Below are 27,629 nucleotides of genomic sequence, written 5' to 3'. Positions count from 1 at the left end.
CCCTCAGTGAACTTTCTTGTGTTTACTTAGTCTTTGTATGCATCCGATGAAGTGAGCTGTAGCTCACGAAAACTTATGCTCAGATAAAATTGTTAGTCTCTAAGGTGCCACAAGTACTCCTGTTCTTTTTGCGGATACAGACTAACACAGCTGCTACTCTGAAATTTGTAAGCTCTGTTGTTCTAATAGCAACAGAGAACCATTCAGAAAGCTGGTGTGGAACAATCTTTCAAATCGTTTCCCAAGATAATTTAATAACTTATATATGCCACTCTCCACTTCCACCTTAAATGGTGAATGCAGAAATCATATACAGTGTTTCCCCTTTACATTACCATTAGGAACTTGCATGTGAGGAATGATTCTTTTGTCTTATCGCTTCTTCTGAATTCCTTACCACAGATCCTGCTGATATTAAGCTTGCTGGGACGCAGTGATGCCAGATGAGCTTGTCACTTCAAGTATTAAGTCAAAATGGTTCCATATAGTGACAATAGTTATGCTGTGCAATGTACTGCATGATGTCTTATGAAAACAACCCGGCTCCTATACAGCTTAATGCAAATAGATTGTATTTTAATTATTAAACAGGCCTTCAAAAGGTGTGTGGAACTTAGCAAGTACCACAGAGGGTGAAATTGTGTTTAAAAAACAGAAGAGCCTGTGATTTAGGAGATGAAGTCCCACTTTCAAAAGTGACTTAGGGACAGATTTGCAAAAGTATTTAGGTGCCTAAACATGCTTAGTGGGATTTCCAGAAGTCCTTGGCACTGAATTCCCATTGAAATCAAGGAGCACTAAATTCACTTAAAATCTCAGAGACAAGAATTAAAGATGAGCATATATAAACGTTGACTGCAGGGAGTTTGGATCTGATCTCACTAACTGCTGAAGCCAACAAAAGTTTGCCCTTGGATCGGATTCTGCCTCCCTTGCCCTATGACTAGTGAGCTCTCAGCATAAGTGACAGAGGTAGAATCTGGCTCATATACTTCACTGGGAGCAGGAGCAAGCCTCTTGTCTTTCTACAGGACTGTAAAGAACCAAACATACTTTTGCAATATGAGCCTGATGTTTTCAAAGGTGCTGAGTACTTGCAGCAGCTCCTGTTGACTTCTCTGGGAATTGTGGGTGCTCAGCATCTGTGAGAATAAACCCGCAAAACAACAACATGTGCTGGTGGGAGAGTGAAACTAACTGGTCCACTGCTGCTTGCAGTGGTGATCTTGGTGGCCATGCTAGCTTTCAATGTATTCATATAGTGCTGTAAGTTCTGTGCGTTCAACATTTATCACTTTGGCCCTGTGGAAGGTAACAAAGCAAAGGAGCAGGAAACTTTAGTAACCAAAAGTAAACTTAAAAATGTGTGATGGGCTGAAATGGCCAGAGGAAGTGACTTCAGGGCTGGTAACTTGCATGCACATATAATTTGTAGGTTTGCAGGGGAGCCATTCATGAAACTGGTGCTCAGTTGTTTCTGGTTCCCTACTTGTTTTCAGTCAGGGAACAGGGTGAAATGGGCTAATTGCTTGCAAAGCTGAGCTCTGAAAATCCACAGATCTCCACAGCCCATTTTTGTGGCCTATGGATGGAGGCGGACCCAGATTTTATATCTAAAGCCCTGCAAATCTGCCGATCGCTTCTTTATATCCGCGGATCACTCTTGCGGATCGTAGATTGGATGCAAATACAAATTTTGTATCCACACAGGGCTCTACTAAAAAGTGTCTGTTGGTTCAGAATTGCTAAGTGCTGTGTAAAAGAACCCATAAGACATCAAAACAGATGTCCGGTTCCCCTCTCCCCGTGTGGTTTTACTGTATCTGTAATCAAGATCCACCCAGAGCTAGATCATCATGGAGAAATCTATATTTGCTGCAGGGCCAGGCCTGGTATAAAGTCCTCTCTGGAATGGGTACAGAGACACTGCCAATGCTTTCCTCTTACAGACTTTTTTCTGTAAGACTGTAGCATTTCACTTTAAATGCACATGTGGTTGTGTCTTGGGGACTATACACACCCTGGTGGTTTGGCAGCCAAAGGGTTAATGAAGCAACAGTCTACTCGATCAGAGCTGGTTGGCAGCTCCACACAGCAGCCCTAAGGATAAGAGGGCAGGGTGGTGGCCAGAGAGACTGAGAAGGGATTTTTTGCAGCAGTCTGCTGTGAAGCTTCCAGAAAATCCAACACTCCAGAGGCAGGACCAGAGGCTGGAGAAGCCTACAGAACAGGAGAGGTAGGCAGGAGCTTAGGGAGCAGCAAGGGACCGTGAAAGGCTGGCTCTGGCTGCGCCAAACGAGGGTCCTGAGCTGGAACCCAACGAACAGGGCTGGAAACCCATCCCCTACCCAGTTCAGCCAGGAGCTTTTGGAGGAAAGGGTCTTAAAGGCAGGACACCTAGGGCTGATTAGCCCCCACTAGAGCCACAGCTTCTGACTCCCCACTATCCTAAAGGGCAAGGAAACTGCTGAGGTTCTGGCCAGGAGGGCTCTGGTCACAACAAGGACTTGACAAATGCAAAACGGAGTGTGGTGGCATAAAGGGGCATGGCAGCAGGTTGGTGTACCCCCCATCTTGCCACAAAGGGGGTGCTAACAGACAAGGCCCCCATATTACAGGTTGGTTATATTGTGGTACATGCAATCCCCTTAATAAATATGTCTTAAAGTCCTCCAGGGAAATTCTGCTTGAAACTTGGAGCACTAGAGATTTTATTGGAAAAAAATAAAAATAAAATTGGGGTTGAAAGGTTAAATTTATCTCAAGCTCAGTATTTCAACCATTGATATTTTCACTTTCACTTTATATTTCACTTTATAACCTCACTTTCTTGGATACAGTGGGTAAAGAGGCACTGTCAACCTATTTATGCCCAAAGTTTACTGTGCTTTAAAAATACAAATCCCATGTAACATCCCTGATGAATATTATGATGATTTATTTCTATTACTGGAACACCTAGCAGCCCTGGTCATAGATCAGAACCCCATTATGCTCTAGGTACCGGACAAACAGATGGTTTCCTGCCCACAATCCAAATTCATAGACTGGGCAAAATCCTGAGGTCTTTACTGCCCTAGTAAGGAATCAGAAACTACCCCAATACCTAGGGAGATGCACATCATGTATGCAGTCTTGAAAAAAGACACAGGTTTTTTTAAAAGCAGACCAGCTGTCTTCTGCAGCATCTTTGTATAAATACTGTACGTAAACAGGCAAAAGTCTGCTCTCAGTTTCCATACGGTAACCAGTAGAAGAACTGCTCTGAAGTTAGAGTTATTGGTAAAACACTAGTGCAAGAAGGATCAGAAACTGTCTGTCCATATTCACAGGTTTCAGATTTTTTGGGGTCTTCTGCGAGCTAAATCTAGCCACTTCCACACGCCTTTTAAAAACAATGTATAAAAATTACCTTTATGTAAATACTACATAAGATTTATCTCCCTTTTAAGGGGGCCAACACAGGTTGACCAGAATCTCAGTAACTTCTGATAATATATGTAGAGGGAAAAGAAGCCTCTGTATCCAAAGGCTTTTTTCTGGTTTGGAGTGAGTGCATGGATTATGGGTCATGAATCGGACCACAAATCTGACTGTTGCGATAGGAAAGGGTTTCCCTTAACAATTAATTACAAAGGCAAGACAATGGGCCTGAGTCTGCCCTCATTGCACTTGAGTAACCCAGGGTCATCAGTGGAGTCACACAAGTATTATATTGATGGCCTGAGATCAGAATCATCCCCAGCAGTTGTACAGTAACTTGTATCCTGGATCTCTATTTCAGCTCAATTCCCTAAATAACTTTGAAATGTAGCTAGTATTTTGCCACAGTTTCTTTTAAAGGCAAGACTATTGTATTCATATAAATATTGCATCCCCACTAAAGTTAGCTCTCCCAAAACTAGCTCTCCCAAAACACTGTAGCATGATCTTCAAACAGATTGCCCCTCTATCCCTGATCTCATCGGTATGACCTCCATTTGCAGTGTGTGGACTCATCTGAAATGAAATCTGATTTTGGCCCTGTAGGACACATGTTGTGTAATTGCCCAGCTTCAGTAACAGCTGTAAATTTAGCAATTTGGCCACATTCACCTATTTTTGGTGTCGAGGAGGGTGGGGGCGAGGGGGAAGGATTTTGTTAGGTTTGTTTGTTGGAAGTTGGAATATGACCGACCAAGGATCTCGTGTGAAAAGTCAATACTTTCCTCAGTGCACTACAGGACTAAAAGTCATCTAGGGAAATCTGTGTAATTCGATTTTATTAGGTCTTGCATTGTAGTGCAAAGAATGCAAGAAGCATAGCGTGGTCAGTTCTCAATTTGTCTACTTCTGATCTTTTTTTGTTGTAGTAATATTTTTGTGCACCCATTCTCGCTCACATACACAATACACACATTTTGCCTATGAAAATCAATTGGCAGTGAAGCGATGTCACTTACGGACAGAAAATATGATTTTCATGGGAAGAGGGCCATAATTCATGGCAAGCCAGCAATCAGGGAATTATGGACATGTGACAACGTTTTGGGATACAAAAAATACGTTTCACCAGAGCTAGGTTATGATGGATTGAATTTGAGCCACAGGGGAATTCACTTAATATCCTGGGTGTGTAACTTCCAGCAAAATGTGCAAGCAGTGCAATTCTGAAGTGATTTCTAGATCCCCAAGGCTGCATAGCTTTGAGACTGCATTAGAACATTTAGGGCCAAGTTCCGCTTACGTCCCTGTCACCATGGTTCCAATTGCACATCTAAGGGCAGAAACTGGCCCTTGTAATTGATGTTATAATTGCTTTTTTGATAGTAGACCATTTACTTTGGCATTATCTCACATGCTTCCTTTATCACAATTTAAATCAGACAGGCACTAGACCAATGTCGGAATGCAGAATGTCTCAGCGTTATTTCAGTAATGCCGTCATCGGAATAAACCAGGGCTGATCATAAATCAGAGCAGGGTGTTAGAAAATAACAGAGCTGAACTGGCTAGTGCAAGGCCCTGCTGTCTAGGAATGGAATCTCCCTTCAGCTGCAGGGTTCTGTGTGGCCCTGCCCGTACACGATAGAAGTACTTACCTGACCATCTAGAAATCGGCTCCTGCTTCATCTGAAGGCCTCGGTATGCTCCTACCTCTGTATGTGATGGAAGTGCTCACTTCTCTCTGACATCCCATTTTTAGTCACAGGAGGGATACTGTGCGTGTTGGATATGTTACCACTTCTAGCTGTGTTCTTGGCAGCTGGGACTCCTCTCCTACACAAAGCCATCCCCTGGGCCACCTCTGCTAGCATGGCTCTGCCCTCACTTAAAACTGCCCTCCCCAAGTAAGCCCTTGAAGGAGGGCACCAGTCTGGACACCACCTGCTCTCCCCCAGAAGTGAGTTCTTGCAGGCACAGCAGCCCCTGCTTGTTCAGGGTGTGAGGGTAGTTTTGCCTTCCCTGTGCCTGTGTGAGTGAATCAAGTTCAACCTGTGCAGATTATATCAGGGAGATACATGGTGCAGATCATGCTGCTTGATGGGGACACCTTTCCTTCCTCCATCAGGTTCTGCTGCTTCTCCATGTCCTGGCAAGATGCCCCAGTAACTCCTTAGCTAGGTAGCAGCTCCTCTTGCTCTTCCTAATTCAGATTCCATAGCCTGGTGAGATCTTACTTCAGCTCAGGAGGTGGGAGAGCTGCATTTCCTCCAATCTTAGGAGTGTGGCAGCTCTCCTGCTTTTAGCAGAGCAGGAAGAATTGCTTTCCCCTCTGGGCCTCATTCAGGCAATAATCCTATTGATGTCAGAGTTTTGCTGGCATGAGGCCAGCAGGATCAAATCCTTCAAAATCAATAATTTGCAGCACACAGCACAAGTGAGAAGTGTTAAATATTTCTATATTGCTCAGAAAATACAATTTGTTGCCTCACAACAGCTACAGCATACAATACCATTCATAGGTAAAATCACATCAACAGTGCAGATACTAAGGATCGGTTTCCAAAAGGAAAATCAGGGACTGGAAGAGTGTCTTGTTGGTGAATTTAAAAGAAAGAAAAAAAGTTTTCCTAGGTCAGGTGCTGTGCTCTGCTGATTCCACCTGTTTTAACCTCATTAACAAGTTTAACAAGTGTTATTCCTTGCCAAGTGCACTAATGGTTGTTTTAAACCTCACAGTTGGGGGAGAAAAATCATTTATCAGAAACTGTTAAATGCTGAGAATAATCCCCAAGAATATTATTGTACTGTAACATTGATTAGCAGAATTGATTGAAGCCATGCAGCTTTCACCTGAACATAGTATGGGGAAACGATTGTTTTTAGCTGGAGCAGCAGCAGCAGGGACTTTATAAAATAACTGATGCACAATTTATTAATATTTAAACCATTTTGAAAGAGTCTTTGCAGGCCCAACCTTATTTGCCTTGAGGACAGAGGGAAAAGATTGGGCCCTAAAAGTGGCAGGGTCTGTGTGGGCCTAATACTCATAGGCTGTTATACAAAGAAAGTAGTACGAGTTTGCCTTCTTAACACAATGGTCTGAGATAGCCCTCTCCCAAGTTAAAGCCAGGGAATGAGGTTAAGCTCTGTGACGATTGCTTGCAGAGGGTGAAATCCTGGTTAATTGACGCCAGTGGCAAAACTCCCACTGACTTGATAGGGCCAGGATTTCACCCAGAGTCTCATGTCATTGAGGGGCAAATTTACTTCCTTATTCCACAGAGCTGGTTGTGGGACTTGAGACGCTCCTGACACTGACAAGAGTATGAATACCAACTTCAGGGTTACTTGTGGCACCTTAGAGACTAACAAATTTATTTGAGCATAAGCTTTCGTGAGCTACAGCTCACTTCATCGGATGAAGCTGTGGCTCACGAAAGCTTATGCTCAAGTAAATATGTTAATCTCTAAGGTGCCATAAGTCCTCCTTTTCTTTTTGCGGATACAGACTAATACGGCTACTATGCTGAAACATCAGGGTTAAAAACCAGGGCCCAAACCCCAAATTGTCTGTGAGTTGTAAATTTAGATGTGACCAACCAACTTCACCAAGTGCAAACTCTTCAGGCACTTTGACAGCCTTAACATGGCATCACAGACTGTCCCGGTGAGTACTCCCATCTGTCTTGCCACCGAGGAGCACGTATCTCTGTGCTAAATGGCCCCTTATGCCAAGAGTCACAGCAATATTCAGGTTAGTCCTAGTCCCAAAGGGCTGGTCACTTACGCCAGGTCAATTTTGGTGTGAGATATAAAGCACAATGCTTGCAGCCAATCCTGTAGTAATCTATATGAAGGTTTCTTACATAGGAAAAGGACATTAGAGAGTTATTTACAAGGCTAAAACAAATGAACATAAACACACAAATGAGTCAGTCAGGTTTCAAAAAACAATATAGGCTTCCCTATTCAGCAAGCTCTACTTGTTCTTTAGAGCTATCCCCAGCTGGGGATCTCTCTTAATTATGTCTTGAAACTCCTCCTGAGTTCAGGCAGCAAAGAGATCCTCATTCCTTTTGGTTGGGGTTTTTATCCCTCTCCTGCCATGTGCTCTGAGCTACAAACTTAACTGATGGGAAAAGTCTACCTGGACTCATCTTCATGGGGAAGAGAGCAGAACAGCAATAGGAATCTTTTAGTCCTTTTGTTGGGGTTTGTCAGTCCAGATGTAGGGAGTTTCCAGTTGTAAGATTCAACCACAGCCCAGCTGGTATCGATGGGCCTCCTCTTTCTGGAGGGTCTTAACAATTTCTGTAGAAGAGCAGCTCTTTGCACTAAGTAATGTCCCTCTCCTGTATGTGATTCATTGGTCAGAGAGGCTCACAGTACAACCACTCAAATATTACATTAGGATATGGAACACAGATATTACAAGTAAGATGAATAAATACAGCAACTCACAAGCATTTAATAGAGCTTAAACACTAAATGCAGTCTTGTCATGTGAATGCCTGTTTTATCAAGTCTACCACATGAATGAGCCAGACAGTTCCTAGCTATGTGTCTGTCAGTGTCCAGTTGAAATGTGGTGATGTTGGCAGGCCCAGTGCCAGCTTGTGCCAGCGTCACAGGGCCTGCCTCCCCAACTCCTATGTATCCCTGGAAGCAAGGGCCATCCATATGGAATCTGTGGGTCCTGGACCCTGACTGCATGGATCTCAAGGCTCCCCCTTAAATATGACTGTTCTTAGCACTCTTGAAACTAGACATTAATATGTCTTCACTGCAGAGTTAGCTTGGGCTCTTACTTAGGTGTTCTCCTAACCCCCACTCTGGTCCACAGAAAACCCTCTTATCTGAGTTTGGTGGTTCATTAAACCCGGCCTAGCTGGCGTGGCTGATGGTGTAGGCTTGAGCTTGAATGCTGCTTTCACATGGGCTGGTAACCTGCCCACTTTGCAGTGAGGACACTGGCTAAATCACTCAAGTGCTGATAGTCCTCTAGTGCCCAGGACAGACAGGTTCTCCCACAATTTACTGGCAAAGAACCCTAGAGCGACTCAGTTTCCTGCAGCACAAAAAACCAGGGGATGTGTCCCTGGAAGTCCTAGCGACATATGGAGAGCAGGGTACAAATGGGGAGATAGTAATTCAGGTAAGGCTTTGCAGTGTGGCTGCTCACTCCCAGGCCAGGCTAACTCAGGTGCTCAGACTGGATGCTGCTCGCCCAAGTTAACTTTGCAGCGAGGACATGCTTTAAGCAGCAGAGATGATCGCCTGTAGCATGGTGCCATGCAAGATCAGTACATTGTGATTATTCCAAAGCTCCACAGCCAGGAGAACTGGGCGATCTTTCAGGTTATCAGACAAAACACTAAATTTTTCTAATCAACTATTTAGTATCTGGAGCCCAACATTACTAGAGCAATTAAAAATAAAGACTAAAGTCAGAGAAAGCTGAATAACAATGTAAAGTCTGGGAAGAATTTAATTTGTAGGTCTATTTCACTGAGGAATGACCTTATATGTGGAGTGAATCAGTGTTTGTAATTATAAAGTGAATAAGTGATAAGCATCAAATGAATTGTTTCAGAACTCCCTTTGTTGACTTTATTCCATGATAAGGAGCAGTTGCTGTGTGACCTTGAATACGGTGAAATAACTCATGCTAAACGCATTGCTACAAAGTTGGTGTTTTGGCAGGACTTTGATGTAGGTCATTTTATTACCAGGCTGAATCAAACTACAAACTGATCTCATACTCATGCCAAGAATACTAATAATAAACTGATCAATGAGCTTCTGGATTGTTCAAGAGAAGGTGATCAGGGGAAAAATGCAGACACAAAATCACTGGAATTCCAAGGGTTGAAGTGTCAGCCTTTGTGCGGGGAGGGATTATATTACTTGCATTAGTGCACCTTTTCTTCATTCTGGGGTGTTTTAGCTGTGTGTCGAACAGGACGGTGTCAGAACATACGCACTCATTATTATTTTTCTTGACCTTTCTGTGCAAGTGATTTTTATAGTTCCATTAACTAGTAAGATCATTTGCAAACGACTGTACAAAGTTTATTATGAAGAATTCCCTGGGGCCCATTGTATCTTATAATGTGGAATGTTAATAGAATGAAAAATTAAATTAAACTCTAAAAAAATTATAGCAAGACAAGACTTCCCATTTTATATGGGAGAATTTGAAATTTTTACTTGGTAATTTTTTGGAGTAATGCCCTACTCTGATCTTTTATAGGATGCTATAGATCTGATTCAGATCAAAGACAATAACAGCATTCCTGATTATACCCAACCTAGAATAAATTGGCTTATGTCAAACTAGCCTTTCACTTAAAGCAGGGGCTTTCTTTACCTTTTACACACAGGGCCAGTCAGAAGTAATTCCATTGATTTTAAATGGCTTTACTCCAGTAAGGATAGAATTAGGGCTCTGCCCTATTCATTTAACAAGTTCTGTTCTGTCTTGGGCAGGCCCTTGTGTAAAAAGACACCATTAGGTCAAACCAACTCAGAAAGTTGGTGGCCTCCAAAAGGGAAAGGTAAGGACTGGTTCGGGGGGTAGGGAATATATGAGTAGAGCCCTGCAAACCTGTGGATATCTGCTTTATGTCCATGGAATCAGATGCGGATATCCATGGACCATATTGGTGAAATGTGGATTGGAAACGGATTCAAATTTTGTAACCAGCTGGGGCTTTAGGCATGAGTCTCAGTGAAATTTTTGTTTTCATTTCTCTTGGACTTCTAACAAAGGCTAAGATGTGCATAACTTTACCAACTAGTGGGATGGGGTGTTCACCGATGGAAAAAGCAGATTTTGCCCATTGTTTTTATGTCAGATTTTTTTTTTTTGGTCATAGTGAAAAACATCTCTCACATTTCACAGTCTGGTGAAAATAAGGCTTTTTGTGCAGCTCTTATGCACTTCTTTTGTGCTGTGTAACAATAGACATCTATTTAAGCAAGTATCACTTTCTCTACCTAGCAGACATGTTTTGAGGCATAAGATAAGCTACAATATGCTTCTATGTCTGTTGCCATTTAAGCTTAAATAATAGACCAGTAACACACTGAAAATGCCAGTCAGTTTCACAAACTGGTGAAAGAAATCCTTATGTGGGCGGGAACAGAAATGTCTCATGGTCAGCCTTCTGCCTCGCAAGGTATGCTTTAGCCGGGAGTTAAAATAATTACCTAGTTTAAAAAAAAAGTGCTGCATAGTTTTATAAAAAGAAGATGACCTGATGTTTAAAATATAAATAAAGGGAACAGAAAGATCTTGGACTCTTTTGGTCTCGATTCTCTCCTATACATCAATGTAAATCAAGAGGGGTGTCCCATAGTCAAAGGACTAACATTGGTGTCAGTGAGAACAGAATCAGCTTCTGGGCTAGAACTAGGCATGGCATGTGCAAATGCTGTTCAAAGTACTCTATACAGCTCTTAATATGGACCTGTAACTCCACTGCTGGTCCATACTCAATCTCCTCCTGAGTGTAGATTGCCTACTGTCCTGAAATGTCTTTGCAAAACTGTGTGGTGGCTCACATTTGTGTATGAATGAATCTCCATTTCTCTCTTGCCCTGGCATGGATTTGATCCCCATGCTTATGGACCAGAAGAATGCATACCTGTCTTTGGAAACCTTTATGAAAATAAAATAAATGCACAAAATAGAGTAGGACAATTAGAGCCTAGAGTATGAGTGATCAATATTTCATACTTCCTGCAATGCTGTCCAAACAAAAGTTATGAAATATGAATGAATTACAGTTTTGACACACACACACAACTCACAAAGGAAACAATCTGATAGAGAGAAATCCTGCAGTCCTTACAGTCAGGCAAAATTCCCATTGATGTTAATGCAGGAGTTGAGTGGCTGAGGTCTATTAGTTTTGACCCATAGTTAAAATTATAGGAAAACCACTTACCAGTGGGAGCTGTTGAAATTCTTAGGGGTGAAATCTGAACAGTGTCCCTGATGATCCAAACCCAGAATTTTTAGAGCAATGGCCACCTAGGGTTTAATACCAACTTGTGCTGAAATATAGCTGTAGAGATCCTAGCTGGTATTCCAAACAGACTGGCAAATAAGAGAGTCCTGCTGTCAGTGTTCGGGCACAGGCCTAATTTGTGAGGATCCTAGATAGTGATCACAGAGTGATTTTCCCCCTGAAGCACCTTGGCCACTGTTGGAAGACAGGATATTGGTCTGATCCAGTATGACCATTTTTATGTTCACATGATGGCTATTCACTGGCTATTGTGAAAAAAGTTTGGTGATCACAGCGAGCATCCCAAAAAGATATTTTCAGAATCAGCCCTCATAATGGCCTTGTTTTAAACTATGGACATTTTAGTTATGGAAAGCCTGATGCCCTTGAAAAAACAGGGGTACAACTGCAGCACTATGTGTAAAATTATTTCTTTTCCTCAGTCTATTTTGACAAATCTGTTCTGGATCTTAACACATATTAAGACCGAGTTTTGTTTTGTTTTTTTCCCTTATGAGCTGTAAAACTTCTGTCTGTGTTTTTAGAAGCTGGCATTCTCTAATTACAATCATTAGGGTCAATTTGGTAAAGGTTTTATTTATTATGAAGTAATAATTACTTCACAAAGTAATTACTGGTGTCAGGGTTTTTTTTCATTACAAAAAGTCAGATTGGGATATGAGCTTTTTTATGTCTATCAAGAGAGACGTATTTGGTTACTTTAATAATCTAGTATTAATTAAAATCTGCAAGTAGCGTTTTTGTTTTAAAGAAAATATTGACCTTTATGATGCAATTTAACTGTTGTGGTTACCAATCATTTCACACATTTGACAGTACCGTGTGGCGTTTCTCCTTCACAGCTCTCTGCACAGAGGAGTGTGTGCATGGAAGATGTGTATCTCCAGATACCTGTCATTGTGAACCAGGATGGGGAGGCATTGACTGCTCCAGTGGTGAGTAGAGGCCCAGTAAAAAATACGGATATATTAAAGACGCATACTGTTTTTAAAAACAAGTCTGAATGAAATCTGTGGCTTAGGACACAATTACTTTAAATAGAAAATGAGAAGCATCAGTTTGGTTATTTTGCAACAGTTAATTAATTTGGGGCATGACTCCTGCCCTACTAATAAAGAGGTGATGACTTTAATTTTCTTTGTTCTTGTCTTTATAAAGCTTTATTAAATGCAGTGGAGAACATTTTTAAACTCATATTTCCTGTTAGTCAAACATTAATGATAGGTGCTCAGACAAGACTGTCTCTGAAGTGAAATTGCTTTGCCTTGCGTTTTATCCATGCCAAAGTCTTCATCCAAACACTTCCTGTGATGGACATAGATTCTGGATGAAATCCTGGACCTGTGGAAGCCAATGGGAGTTTTGCCATTGACTGCAATGGAGCCAAGATTTCACCCCCTGATTCTAAGCTTGCACACTTTGTCCTTTATCTGAAATGCAGGAATGGATGATGGTAGCTGATGGGTGTTGTGCTCATTTTAGATATTTTCATTAGAAGATTGATTTATACTTTTGGGCTCAAGAGTCTTTCAGATGGAGAAGTTGCATATGTCAGAGCTATTCTTAGTAAAAATAGGTTTCTGCCTGTGTGATTCATTCATGCTAGAATGAAACTACTAGTGTTATTTCCAGAGTAAACATTGGAGAGTTGTGCAACATAGGCTCCAGCCATTACTGGCATAATGGAAATAAGTTTACATGAAGGCTCTTTGAGAAACGGGCAAGTACATAAAGCTGCATCATTCTAGAAAGATGTCAGAGACTGAATGGGGACATTTCATTTTGGTTTTGGTTCCTCCCACCGCTTTCCCAAATTGATTGGAAGTTGGAAAAAGATACTTTCTTACCAAGCATCAAGATAATAGACAGGGTAGCTGTAGAGAGAGACAGGTCAGAGATATTCACAGGCTCAAAGGGCATAGCAGTTAAATATCCCCCGGCATAAAAACAGTTCCTGAGTTTGTGCCATGTTGCCTGAAGCCAATGGGATGGAACTTTGGCTGGCCATGGACATTGAGTGTTCTGTCTTCAGCTCTGGCAGTGTCTCTCCAATTGAAGGAGCAGAGGCAGTTGTGAGATAGGAGAGAGTAGGAGGTTCATCAGGACGTAAGGATTCACTCTTAGGGGATGGGAGGGCCTATACATCTTCTCTGCCAGGTAGGCCGGGGAAAAAGAATCAGAAAGGCAGCATGAAATATTGAATAGCTATTTCTAGTAACATTTTTTTAAAGCCCTTGGGAAAAAGAACTCCTTCAATTATGAAATATTGCCCAGAATCTCAAGAATGAACTTTACCCTTTGGTTATTTTAAAAAATATGCTTTTGCCCCCAGTCATTCAGTATTTGTGCTGTATATAGATAAGCACTTCACTTATGGATGTAGAGATGTTAAAATAACAAATCTGGGAGGGGAAAAAACCTTGTGATAAAGTACATAAACAGAATGGAGCTTTTATTACTTTGTAATTATAAACAGTAAAGGATGAGATGTCAACATGGAGATGGGTCTCATGGCCTAAAACTGCCCAGTGCCTCTTATTAAATTGTACTAATCTTGCAAGCGAAGATAAAAAGAAAAAGGGGTTTTTCCTATATTGAATATTTAGCTTTTTAAAGTAATTAGGAATATTAAAGCACTGACAATGATTGAGATAGAAACATTATTCATAACTTTTATTTCCGCACTGGGCAGCGATCCAGTATATTTCATTTATGAGGTTTCAGCTGTGAAGAGAGGAATGTTAGCCAATTCTTAAATTAAATATGCCCTGTTAACTTTTATAAATGATATCCCAGGATTAGCCTCAAAATTTAAGCTTTCATTTTATTAATAGAATTGCTGTTGTCACTGGACTATAGGGTCCATTATCTCATACCATTTGCAATATGTAGTGCAACAAGCATTCTTGTCTACTGAAAGAGGTGGGGGTCTCTTGGTCTTGTCCTGATGCTGTATGGGAACATTTTTGACATCTTGAAAATGTTTGTGGGATGGGACAACGAGCGTAGCTCTGCTGGTGTCTTTGTGGGCAAAGACAATGGCCATTACGCCCTCAGTGCTGGATATCTTAACTGTGTTAGTGGGAGAGGGATTGCAGTGCAGATTACTTGAGTCACCACCTACTTTCTGGGATGTGTTAACTGCTTCCTGGACAGTCTCATCTGAAGATCAGATTTAGGGTTAGAACCTATTTGGCACTGAGCACACTCCACTCCCATTTACTTCAGTAGGCGTTGAGGCCGCTCAACCTCTTGCAGGAGAAGTGACACCTCCTAGGCAAGAATCCTAGCACCTCCCAAAAAGCAAATGCTGCAATATATATACTGAGCACCGGCACAAGGCACCATTTAAAGTGCTGTTGTAATCCACAACATTGGACTGAAGTGGGACTTAGGTGGTGCATGGGCTTTCTGTTGGCTCTACACGTGGGTGAATTTCACTCTGCCAGGAAGGATTATGATTCGAGGTGCTGACACTGAGCACAAATCTATGATCTTTTTACTCATAGGTGAGACTCTCACATTAAATTTAGATCATTACTGCTAGCAGTGTCAGTTTACTGGAATAGATACAGTTAATATTTTTTAAATAGTTGCATCTTTGGCTGTAATTACTCGGGCAGCTTCAGACTTTCATGCTGATAACTCGTCTGGTAGGACAACCTTCAACTTAAGATTCTCTGCAACTTCCCCATGACTGATCATATTGCATGTTAGAGTTCAACTGCTGCCAAGGTTAAAATAACTTTGGATGAATTACTAAACAATTCCAACCTTCCCTCCCCCAAACCCTGTGCCATATTCAGCTCTGCATGCTTCTTTACCTGTTTTACTGCATGCTGTTGTACATCTGTTGATGTCCGCAGGCCTAGCCTTGATTTCATACTATAAACCTGCAATATATTACAGCTTGATTACCATAACAATAAAAAGGGAAGTGATGAGGTATTAACTAAAGAAACTGTTGAATAAAATGTTTTTCAAGGTCTTGATGATGCTAACAGAGAGAATTTTCATTCATTAAAAAAAATCATTTAAAAAAATCCCCATTGCCCCCCCCCCTTAAATTGCTTTCTAAAGCCTGCTCATTTTGGCCATGCAATCTGCAATGTTTTTTTTCAGATGCAAAGGAAAACAGCAAATGCTCCATGTGAACTTTCCTGATCACCTGTTCAATTATTTCAAAGCAATTAACTTCAAACAGCATGACATAGCATCTTGGAGTTCTGGTAGGAAAGTGATTTGGTATTGGGGGCTTATATGGCTTCACTGTTCCGAATAACAGCCTTCCAGATTTGTGAGCATTTAGGCCCTGATCCAGCAGAGTACTTAAGCACATCCTTTACTTTAAGCAGGTGAGTGAGCTGTAGCGCACGAAAGCTTATGCTCAAATAAATTTGTTAATCTCTAAGGTGCCACAAGTACTCCTTTTCTTTTTTGTGAGTGACAATGGAACTGTTGATGGGCTTAAAGTTAAGCACATGCTTAAGTGTTGTGATGAATCAGGCCTTGAGGACCTGATCCAAAGCCCACTGAAGTCAGTGGCAAGACTCCTGTTGAATTGAACAGGCTTTGGGTCAGGCCCTTATAAAAGTGAGACTTTTCTTTTATTAAAATACTGTAACTCATCAGGCTAGACTGCTGAAAGGAATTAAGGGGGTGGATATTTTTTCCTTTTGGGGAACATGAACTTGTGGCCCAGACCCCCTTCCTCCCACCACCAGCATTGGGATTTATGTGCATGCCTGAAGAATCTGACAGCGTAACAGAGGACGGGCGTGAGGCACACAGTTGAAATTGAGAACTGACTTTCCCGAGAATTTGGGTGCTAGGATTAGGGAATTTAACTTTAAAGGGAGCAGGTAATAAATGAGGTTTTCAAGATGTTTTACTTTATCAGTTTGGGCAGCAAATATAGTAGTCATTCAAATAATTAATTTAGGGAGTGTTTGCATATTACTGCCACAGGGCGAGGGGAATGCACCCTTCATATCCCCTCGTTTGAGAAACAGAGATTCTAACAGTCCTGACTTGTGACAGGTTGGTCAGCAATATATACAGATGAGGATTTTTTTATACAAACTGTCATTAGAGAGAGAACCTATTTCATCTTTATCTCTGTGTCAGAAAACAGCCAAGGTCATAACAAGAGGCAAGTAAGTATAACATCTCAGCAAGATCACTTTTAAGGGTATAGCCCTGGAGCAGCTGGAATGCTTCAGTTCTGAGATTCGTGATGAATGAGAATGGTAGCTGGTTTGCTAAGTCTTAAGGTGGGTTGCTTGACAAAGCATGAAAACAGTGGTAAAAATCCGAGGAGGAAAACAGAGTATTTTAAAATGAGTCTGATGTTTTCCAGGCTTGATTTTGGGTGGGAGGCTCAAATGTTCATAAAAAGCTTTGGACAATTTCTGAGTGGACAATAAAAGCTCTAGGGAACCGCTACTGATTTGTGAGTACAGGTCAAACTCAAATCAAGGCAGATTTCAAGGACTTTATCTGCCTGAGTCAAAAGTTCAGTGCAGTTCTATCCTCAGCTTTTTAAGGAGAGTGGGGATGTCTAGCGAAATAAGTGATTTTTGACTTGGGTCACTCACATGACCTGGACTTTAAGGGGAGCATCCTCAGCTAATGAAAATTGTCAAACTCCATTGAAGTCAATTAACAACAGTTGAGGATCTGCCCCTGAAGGTTAACACACTTCCACAAAGGAATTTAGAAATTTCTTTTCATCTGAAGAAAACTTAAAGTTGGCCCAGTTCTTGGAGGAGCTCCGGTTGTGGGCTCACATGGAAGATGCATACGTATTTGTGCTTGCTGCATGGTAGTCAATAACATTGCCATTCCTTACTCCTGTTGGACTGAAGAATCTCTTGTGGGAGGAGCACCTGATGGAATCTATTGATGACATGCTAGCTGCTTCCAGTTCCTGTGCCCTTCAACATGTTCATTTTTGCCACCTTCCTAACAAAAGACTCTGAGAGTCTAAACCAGGGGTGAGCAAAATACGGGCTAGATCCGGCCCGTCTAACATTTCTGTCCAGCCTGCCAGGCTCTTTGCCTGCCCCTTCGCAATCTCCGGGCCGCTAAAAATCTCTCAAAGTTTGGTCCCGTCTTGAGTGACGTTGGGACTGATTTATACATGTGTGAAGTTTGCAGTTTTAACATGGTCTTCAGTGCAACCAGATCTAACGCTGACTGTGTTTTATTTTGTCTTGAAAATTAAATGTGAGGATTGCATCATGCAAATGGATGCAAATGCATGTGGATCAGAACAGAAGCTAATGCTCAAATGAAGCTTTGCTAAGCAAAAACTCACTGAAGAGCCTTCTTGGCCAACCTTTATAGGCAAAGGAGCTTCCTGTAGTAATTAAGGCGCAGAATTGATTTTTGTCTTTTTCAATCCCAACAATCTGCTCTTTCCTTTAAATGTACTTTTAAAAACACCCCGGTCCATCCAACCACTGCCAAACTGGTGTAATCACTCCAAGGTTAACAGCTTGTGTTTGTTTTTTCCTCTGCTGGATGTCGGGCCCACGCACATGAGCCCATAGGCCCACTGTGTGTGTGTGTGTGAGTGTGAGTGTGTATTACATTGTCTCACTGCCACCGTAGGCCCAGCCTGCGCAGGGCTCTCTGGGTCCAGGGAAGAGAAGATGTAAACACAAGCTGCTTTTTAATGTGGACGGGAGCACATAGGGATATTCCTGTATGGTTTTTAAACTTTGACTGAATCAAACTGGCCTGATTGATCGTTTCTCCTTCCATGCCGCTCAGGGAATTCTTTTTCCTGCTGGTAAATATTAAAATCTGCCTAACAGATTTTTCTCGCTGTTAGGGGCTGGGGAATATTCTCCACTTTGCAACCTCTGTAACGTAAGAAATGCCAGAATCCTCGTTGTGTTCAGGGCAAGATACAAAGCTCGTCTTTTGGTGTAGCCTTCCCCAGAGCCACTAGAAGACAATAGCTGATGGTGGGTTTTTTTTAAAAAAAAAAGGGTGGGATAAAGCATTTAAGAATGTTTCTGACAGAACTGGCTATGCACCTTTATATGACTTGTACGTTAGAAACAGATAGACTACGTGTCCATCTAGCCTGGTACCAGCTGCTTTGGAGAGAGGCAAAATTCACATTCCCCGCACACTCTGTCTTTTCACACCAAATGATGCTAGTCTTTGCATCCTTCCAGCTGCCAGAGGACTTTCTTCTGAGCCCTGTTCCTTAAATCAGCTATTGGCATCTGTGATCAAGGAAGTGGCAAGAAGTTTTCTCCTAATAACAGCAACCTTCCTTTGAGACTGCCCTCTTTGCTTTTGAAGAGTAGGTGCAGATGATGGACCCTGACCCCTCTTGTTGGGCTCTGGAGGGGACTTCCTAGGATCCTAGCTCCCTTGGTTAGGGTCTGATCTAGCAATGTGCTTAAACATGTGCATACTCCCATTGAAGTCAGTAATGGAACTGCTTGAGTGCTCAAAGTTAGGCATGTCCCTTGCTGAATCACAGCCTAGGTTGCTAAGATGGGGCACTGTAATGACAAAGCCTCCCTCCGCCCTTTTCTGCTGAACAATGCAAGGCAATTCCTCCAGTGACTGACTAGCACTACCAGGTCGTGCCAATACAGAGAGGCCGGAGCTTGACTCCAAACATCCTGCATGGGAGAGCACAACCAGCAGGTCAGTGAGCTGAACCTACTTGTTAATTTTAAAGTGTGATGTTATTCTAACTTAACAACTGAAGTATGCGTGTTTGGGGGTGGGGGGGGTAGGCAGGTTGCTTACCAGGCCTTCAGTTGTATAATTAATAAAGATTTCAAAATTGTAATATATTAATGGAATAATTCAGTGCACTTATCTTAGGGTTGCAACAGTCACTGCTTTTATGGAAGCAACCAGTTATTTCCACGTTTGGCTCCTTTGGTTAAGGAGGTGAGCTGGTAATGAGTTACACACTGAAGTGAATATTACTCTTCTGGCAGTGGACTCTTGGTCTGTTAAAATCCTTTTTCTATTTGTATCCCATCAGAGTAGCACCTGCTGGAACAGCTTTATGGTAACAGCTTGTGCTGTCAACATGGCCTGCTGCCATGCCACCTTGTGCTCAGATATTGTTAGTTCTCTCGTGTTGAGCGGGGAAGTATGGGTCAAGAGTAAGCTGGGAGACCTCCAAGGAACATTTTGGTGCATCAGGAAATGCTGTGGTGACTCCGAAGATCCCACTGCCCCTTCAAAGTTAATATGGAAGAATTGCACTAGAGGTGGTTGTGCTTCTGGAGGTGTTGGATGAGAAAGTCAAACTCACCTAGGGAATTTAGATACCCAGTTCCCCTTTTATTTCTAATGGGAACTGTGTGTCTGAATCACACAGGTGACTCTGAACATCTCAGCTGCTCTCTTTTTGGTAAGACGTAAATCAGGGACCCTGAGCTGTGGCTAAATTGCAAAATATTAATTAGTTGATGTTTGTAAAAATGCTTTGAGGGTGTACAGAATGTATAGTGATTGTTCATAAAATAAAATAAAAAAAAATCTCATGGCACTTTCCATGGTAAATAGCATATATTACCCTCGGGGGAATACTGCACCAAAAATTAATTAAAAATTCTGTGCACAATATTTTAAAATTCTGCATATTTTATTTGTCAAATATAATCATGTCAGTTTCAATTATTTTGGTAATTTATTTCAAAATACCTGTCAGCAGTATGTCTATAACAGTACAGCCAACAAAAAAGATTCAGGAAATGTTTTTTGACAAATAGATTCCTTACTAGGCATATTAATACAGAATTTTGAGTAATAATTCATTTAAACTACAATACAGAAACGTATTCCCTGCACCCCTCAGAAACAGTGCAAAGGCTTGGGGAAGTCAGGGGGAACAGAGGAGCTGAGGGAGAAGGAAGTAAATTACTGGGTAGGAGCCTAAAAGTGAAGCTGGAGGGTTATTGGGTGTGGGTGAGAGATAGGGTGACCAGAGAGCAAGTGTGAAAAATCGGGATGGGGTTAGGGGTAATAGGTGTCTATATAAGAAAAAGCACCAAATATTGGAACTGTCCCTACAAAATTGGGACATCTGGTCACCCTAGTGGGGGAGAAGTATGGAACAGTTTTTGAGGGGTGGGGGGAGGGATTGTTTTTGAGTTGGGTGGGGAGCCTCCCCCATGCAGACCCCAGCTGACCCCAGCCACTCCCATTCATTCAGGCACATCTGCCCCTGTCCCCATGTGTCCCTGTATGCTTTCTCCCTCATGTGTCCCTGCACCCCCACTCAGACACCCCTCCACCCCATCCGCATGTGGCTCTGCACCCCCATCCCAGTCACCTTCTGGCTCAATGCTGTCACCCCCTAGCTCCTGTGGCCCCACCCCAGTCTATCCTCCCCCACTAGCCCTTCTGAACCCCATTCTATGTGACCCCCCAGAAGCTCCGTGTACCCCACTCTGTCCATCCCCCTCCATAGGCCATGTCTCCTCACTTGGCCCTGTAGGCAGGGCACTGTGAAGAAAGCAGCCACTGCCCCTTCCTTCTCCATGGCTGGCTGCTCTGGCCAGGAGTTGGTTGTCCTCTCTGCTGGTGCCACAGCAGCTCCTGGTGGGCGAAAAGTGTAACTTCAGCGCCTCCTCTGCAGAACGTATTTTCTGTGGGGGGGGATCTGCGGGGGACATGAATTCTGCTTCTGTACAGTGGCACAGAATTCCCCCAGGAGTAAAATATGGCACTGACCAAATTCCAGGTTAATAATTTACATTTTTCCTACTTTGTAGTTTCGCTGGATCCTATATTCTACTTCACTTCCTGCCAGAAACTGTTAGGTACTGTTGCTGTGTGCTTTTAGGTCCTGATCCAGCAATCCATTTAAGCATATGACATGTGTAATTTTGAGTGTAGTAGTAGTCCCAGTGACCTTAATGGGGCTACTCATGAGCTTAAAGTTGTGCATATGCTCAAGAGTTTCGCTAGATCAGGCCCTGAAACAGCCGCCAGGCATCAATTCAGAGGCGGCTGCATTTTAGTGAGGAGCAAAGTGATTCTGTTTATATAGTAAAAACACCCTTTACATTTTGAAAGAGCTTTGGGGTGATTGTAAATGCAAAATATTTTATCATCTATTTCTGTGCAGAGATGAGAGCAGAATTTCAACCAATGGGAGGAGAAAGAACAGGCCAGATTTAATATTTTTGTTCCTCACTCAAACAAAATGTAATTAGCAATAAATGCAAACAAAATCGAACACATCCCAAGTATAACATAAAGGGCCAAATTTCTAAAGGAGTTCTGAGGTTAATGTGAAAACATGTATGCGTGATTACGTGTTGTATCTGCAGTGTCTATGATGGTATGCAAACTGGATCATTTCATTCTTTAATGGCCATCCAGGTGCCTCACTGCATGTTTACAAATGCCCCATCCCCTGACACGTGTGTACAATTATTGAATCTTTGTGCACCAGTGTAGTTGTGCACTCACATTTATTGAGAGATGCATGGCCTGATTTTTCTGTGGGGCTGAGCTATGGGGGAGCTGCAGGTGCTGAGTCCCTGTGAAAATCAGCCCATGGGCTCTTTGCATCCCTCTTTTTAAATTATTTTGAAAAACAGATGGGGGACAATGGGCAAACCATTATTTGTATTAATTAACAAATAGAGTTGGGGTTTTTAACAGAGCTTTAGCTCAGGATTTGCTCGGATGTGGGATGAGAGAGGAGTGGTGTTAATTTGAAAAGATATTTGGGTTTATAAATGTTTATTGGAGGGTGGAGAAAGTCTATTGCATACACAGTTGCGTATCTCAGCAGTATGGTCCTTCGATGTTCTAGCCTGAGACTTCTAGAAAAGGGCCTGAACCTCACATATGCCCTCTGAGGCATTAGGAAGATTTGGAGCTAGATCAAATGCTTTGTATTCTGGTTGGTTGAAAGCTTCCACTTGTTGCAGAATATAGAGTAAATGGAATCTGGATCTTAGTACCAAATGGGCTAACTGCCTCTTTTGTGAGGCACTTGACTATTTTCCAGCAAATTTTACCTGCTGGAGGCCTAGTTATTCATCATCCGGCATTAGGTGCTTTGAGCAGATGGTTCCTTGAAAGTACAGAAAAGCTAATAGGATCCAACAGCAGCCAAAGAGTACTTGAGTTTCTAAACCCTAGGGTCAGAGCCTGTAAATAGAGTGATTGTTCTGATACTTTCTAGTAAATCTAAATTGTTTAAAATAGTTTCTCGTGACCTTGATACTGGCTCGAGCACTTGGTTAGAGATCAGCTTCTGCTGAATCACTATGAAGGTTTTAGCTCTTTATTTAAAAAATGTAATTCCATTGACCTCAGCGGAGTTACTCCTGATATATGCTGGGGTAAAGGAGGACAGATTCAGTGACCTGAATCAAAATACTCTCAAAGAATGCATCCTAAAGACCTATCCCCAATGCCAGGAAAGGTGTGTGGTGGGAAGTAAGGATTTAGGTATGCAGCACTCTCTTTAGCACCCACCTCCTGGCTGGCTGGCTGGCTAACTGTAATTTCTTGCATACATATGCAAAGAGGTCACAATGCTGTATTTCCACAAATAGCAGCTAGACTCTTGACCCCTCCCATGTTTTTGCTGCTCTCTGAAGTATGGGTCTGTGTGTCATTCCCTTCTTTCCTAGCCCGGGCCTAGGTCCGTCTGTAAAGTCAGGGCAGTGCTCTTGTTACCGGCGGAGTGCTGCTTGCTGAAATCTTGCCCCGCCCCTCCACACTGATGTTGGGTGGAACCAATACAAGCTCCTACAAGGTGCTGGATACTTACAGTGAAATGGTGAACAACCACAGACTTCAATAGGAGTTGAGTATGATCAGCACTTTCCTGAATCAGGCCCTTAATCAGATCAATAACACAATCAAAAATTGAGACACCACGGTGGGTTGGTAAGAGTTCTCCGTTTCTGAAGAATGCATGTTTGCCATCAACGGAAGTTCTTCGTGAAAGGAGAATGAGGTAGAATATGGCACTGAGCATTGATACCATGTGTTGGTATTTTAGTACGCAGTCTGGAAGCTGATTTGCTAACTTTAAATATATACATAGCTCATATTTTTATGTCTGCAGAAAAATACACTAAAATTATGGATCATGACAGTTTAAAATGAGAAAATTACAAGCACTGTGTGCTCCTTTGCATAATGGATATACAACAATACATAAACCATTCCTTTACTAAATGTTGCTATGGAAGTTATTTTCATGTAAGAGAGAGTTGTGTGTAAATGCAAGAAATTTTGAAGAGACAAAATTAGTAATAAATATTTCACTGAACAACAGGTAAAATTCAGGTCAGACTCTTTTCTCTGGAGTTTCCAGAAGCATTTTATAATAACCTCTCCATTGCTTGTCTTTGTGATAGGTTTTCAAAGGCCTAAGTAGTTGCCCTGGACTCTCTGTAATACTTTTGAAAATAATTCCTTTTAAACATGGGAAGCAGCAACGGGCTTTCTCTTTGTGCTGTGTCTGCATTGCCATAAAGTAAGTGTGTGTGTGTGTGTGTGTGTGTGTGTGTGTGTTTATGCACACCACTTGCAACAATTTGAGGCCTAATTCATTACTATGATACTCCAACCGTATGTCGGTGTAACTCCATTCAAAACAAACTAAAACTGTTCGGAAAACTGAAGTTTTAGTCATGAGAAATTTCAACCTTTTGGAAACCATTTTCCATTCAAAGAAACAAAAAGTAAAAAAAAAAAATTTAAAACTTCACAGAACGCAAAACTCCAAAAAGTTTCAAATCCAAAAAGTTGAAATGGCAAACGTTGACGTTTCTGATCAAATTGAGATCATTTGACATTTTGAAATGAAATTTTTCATTTTGAGTCTCACGATCAGAAAAATGAAAAACCTCTTTGAAATCTATATTTTCCCTTGGAAAATGTTAGTTTCAATGGATCCACATTTTCTGATGGGAAAATTTTTCATGCAATTTTTTTTTTTGACCAGCTATATTCAAAACAGCAGAGTTACGTCAACCTAACATGGGAGCAGTACGCTGGTCAGTCAGGCCCATAATTTAAACACAATTGTAAAGCCGCCTTTGATATCTTGGTCTGCATATCTCTATACAAAAATACATGCCATTGTTCCTAGAAGCATATCTACAATAGCAATGGGCCTGAATAGAGTGTGTGACTCTAATCCTGTGGCAGAGCAGGTTTGGGAAGCCCTGGAAGGCTGAAATCTGTTTAGACAGCTGTTTCTAAGGGAGAAGGAACCTAATGAATACCAAGAAGAATCCATGGCTGAGTTGCCTGGTCACTCTCAGAGCTTTCATAAGCCAACAGCCATGGAGGAAAATCTGATTCGGAGAGTGCTAATATTTTCTCTCATAAAGAACGATAATTCCTAGTTATTCTGTCTCTTCCCAAGGAGCCAACCTTGAGTTCCCACTCTACTCATATAATGCATTTCCAGTCTGCTAATGGAAACAACGTTTTGATACGCAAACTTTGTAAAATGCATACGTTTCCAATACTTTTTAATTTTAAATGCAAAACACTCACCACATCACCTTAAGACCATTTTAAGCAAATGTGATTTAAAAAAAAATTATTTTCCAGAGTCACTTTCCAAATTTAAACTTGAGCTTAGATTGGAAATAGGGCTTGCTCTCAGAAGAAAAAAAAATTGTTTTACAATTGCTGGGCCAAATGTTGCCCTAGGTTATGTATGTGATTCCCATTGGCACCAGTGTTTTGAATCTACTAATGTGCTTGATAATCTGTACAAATCTCATCAGCCCCAAAAGAGGCCTAAATTAATATGCTGTCATTATGGAAGATGATAAAAAATGGTCTCTTCTGGCCTTGGAATCTGTGTCATTTAGGCTCTTTGGAAAATAGGGCCTAAAGCCCTCAAATGATGCCCTCATGAGTCTTTGCAAAAGGATGACCAGAAGGGTAGCCATAGGAGGAGGCATCGTACGTCTCTGGGTGATATGACTTCGTGTGCAATCAGGTTGCCATCATCTCTTGATGATAGTGAAATTTGTTAAAATGCAGAGAACAATTATAAATGTTGATCTGATTGTGAATCCAGGATTTGGAAGAACAGTCTCCACTCTGTATGCCCATAAGTGGTGGGCATTTTGCTTTGCTTGCTAATCTAGCATTGGCAGGAAACGTAGAAGGGCTTTGGGTTATCTACAGGGAAAAGCATCCAAGATGAGGAAAGATGTTGTGACCAAGGAAAATAAATGAGCAGATGGTGTGGTAGCTGCATACCTGATGCTTCTAGAAGAGATTAGAGTAGTAAAGCTACAGATTACAATTGTGGTTGAGAACAAGGGGCCAAACCCAAGAAGATCTCAGGGGAATAAGTGCAGTAACATGAAATCAGAAGCAACAAGAATTAAAATGAGACAGGACAGGGAGGAAGTCTGGGGAAAGAAAACTGCTAAATCAGAGCAAGCAAACAGGTGAACTGACACAAAGAAACCATTTGGGATGGAAAAGGAGCTCAGTGGAAAGAGAAATGGGAAGTGGACAGATGACTGGAACTGAGACAGTAAATCGCAAGGCTCAAAAAAACTGAGATGAGCAGCGCGCTGCATATGTGGGGAAAAGTTTCACAGACTTTTGAGTAGTCGGTTGCTGGCTAACGCTGCTGAGTGTATATTACAAATTGCATCAGAATGAGAGAGAGACGGTGGGAAAACTAGCAGAGCCAGGGCAATGATGTTGGGAAAAGAGAGAACAAGAGAAAAGGCAGATAAAGAGAAGATGAACCTCACGAGTGTGTAAGACCATCTCAAACTGAGGAAGTGTATAAGAGTGTTTAAGACTGTCTCAGACTGAGGAAGCTGACGTGCTGAAAGAATGTCTTTGTATCATCCAAACAATTTAGTGAAGCAAGAAAGGACCGTATGATTGTAAAGGAGCAGTAATAAATTGACAGCAGAAGTCAGAGATGAGTATTCTAGCTAAAGAGGCATTTATCTCCTCGTAGTGCCCACAAAGGTATATGTTAAAGTGTTTATGAAAGGATGTAAAGATCTCTTTTATAGTAGTCATCAGCACTGTAGCCTCAGTAAACATTGTTTAATGTTTAAACATGACGTATCGAAGTGGGATGCTGGAAGTTACAGTGCATTCAACTGCCAAAACTGTTTTTTCTCTTCTAGAAAAATGTTGCAGGAAGAAAATGCAGTTTTCAGTTGTCAGCTTTTATTTTGTTACTGGCATCAATGTTGGGTGAAATACCAGAAATTTTGCAGCTTAAGGAGTATTTCTGCAAAGGGAGAAGTTCACTGGTGTTCTTTTGCTTGTGAAACCATTTGCACGTCTCTACCCTTAGCCCTTCGATCATCACAGATTTCTTTCCTATACTGTCTTTAATCAGCACTACTTTGAGTCACTTCCCTATAGTTCAAAGTCACTTGCTTCAGTCCAGAGAATTTCTAGCTTTTCATTTTTTAAACAGACCTATGCTAAACCCAGCAAAAATCAGAAAGGTTTGAAATTAAGTGAGAGTCTAGAAATGCTCCATCTTCCTGAAGATAGTGTGGTGAAGAGAGTTTGTCAGGGAACCTGGTAAAGATCCTGGGAGTTATAGATTTGGGTGTCATCCTCTTTGCAAAGGCAAGTACTGTATATTGAAATCTGAAGAACAAGGAGGGCTGCATAATTGGAACCGGCCTGGCGTTCCTGTGCTTGTGTGACTGACGGAGCGCAATAGAGAGAGCGTGATTGCTGCATGGGGAATGACGTTTAGTGAACATTCGGAATGACTCTGGAGAAGGGATGTGTGAAAAGAGAGAGGGCATGAAACTAGTAGATGGCTACTGCATGGTAGTTAGCTCTGGCAAGAGGGAAAAAAGCAGAACCTGCGGAGCTTTGGTGTGTGCTGTTCAAAGAAGGATTTAGGGCCCAATGGTGATCACAACTACTCCCTAATGGAAATGTGTCTCGTCACTGAGGGTATCTTGTATCAAGAAGTCCCTGGTGGGCTTTGCCTATGAAGAGAAGAGATGAAACATTCATTCTTCATTGTTGGGGAGTGGATATTCCATGTCTTTTAGCTGCATCTCTCCAGTTCATCATTCTTCATTGGCTTTCCTGTCTGGTATGCCATGCCTGCTCATGTTGTATCGGTTAGACCCTCCCAGACCAGTCAGAAGAATAAAAAGTTTGTCTAATGTG

At 41.8% G+C, this 27,629-nt stretch overlaps 1 protein-coding gene across 4 annotated transcripts in view; it reads left to right on the top strand.

The window, feature by feature from the left end:
* The window catches only part of MEGF11 (multiple EGF like domains 11), a 384,734-nt gene that overhangs the window by 124,321 nt on the left and 232,784 nt on the right, over positions 1-27,629 (top strand). For all 4 annotated transcript variants that reach the window (XM_038420566.2, XM_038420568.2, XM_043493760.1 and 1 more), the window contains exon 6: positions 12,305-12,397. In XM_038420566.2, the coding sequence (XP_038276494.1) occupies positions 12,305-12,397 (93 nt within the window). The remainder of the gene's footprint in view (positions 1-12,304; positions 12,398-27,629) is intronic.

This window comes from Dermochelys coriacea, chromosome 10 (assembly GCF_009764565.3).
Source record: "Dermochelys coriacea isolate rDerCor1 chromosome 10, rDerCor1.pri.v4, whole genome shotgun sequence".
In the NCBI taxonomy this organism is placed as follows: domain Eukaryota; kingdom Metazoa; phylum Chordata; order Testudines; family Dermochelyidae; genus Dermochelys; species Dermochelys coriacea.
This window is presented reverse-complemented; position numbering and strand designations above follow the sequence as displayed.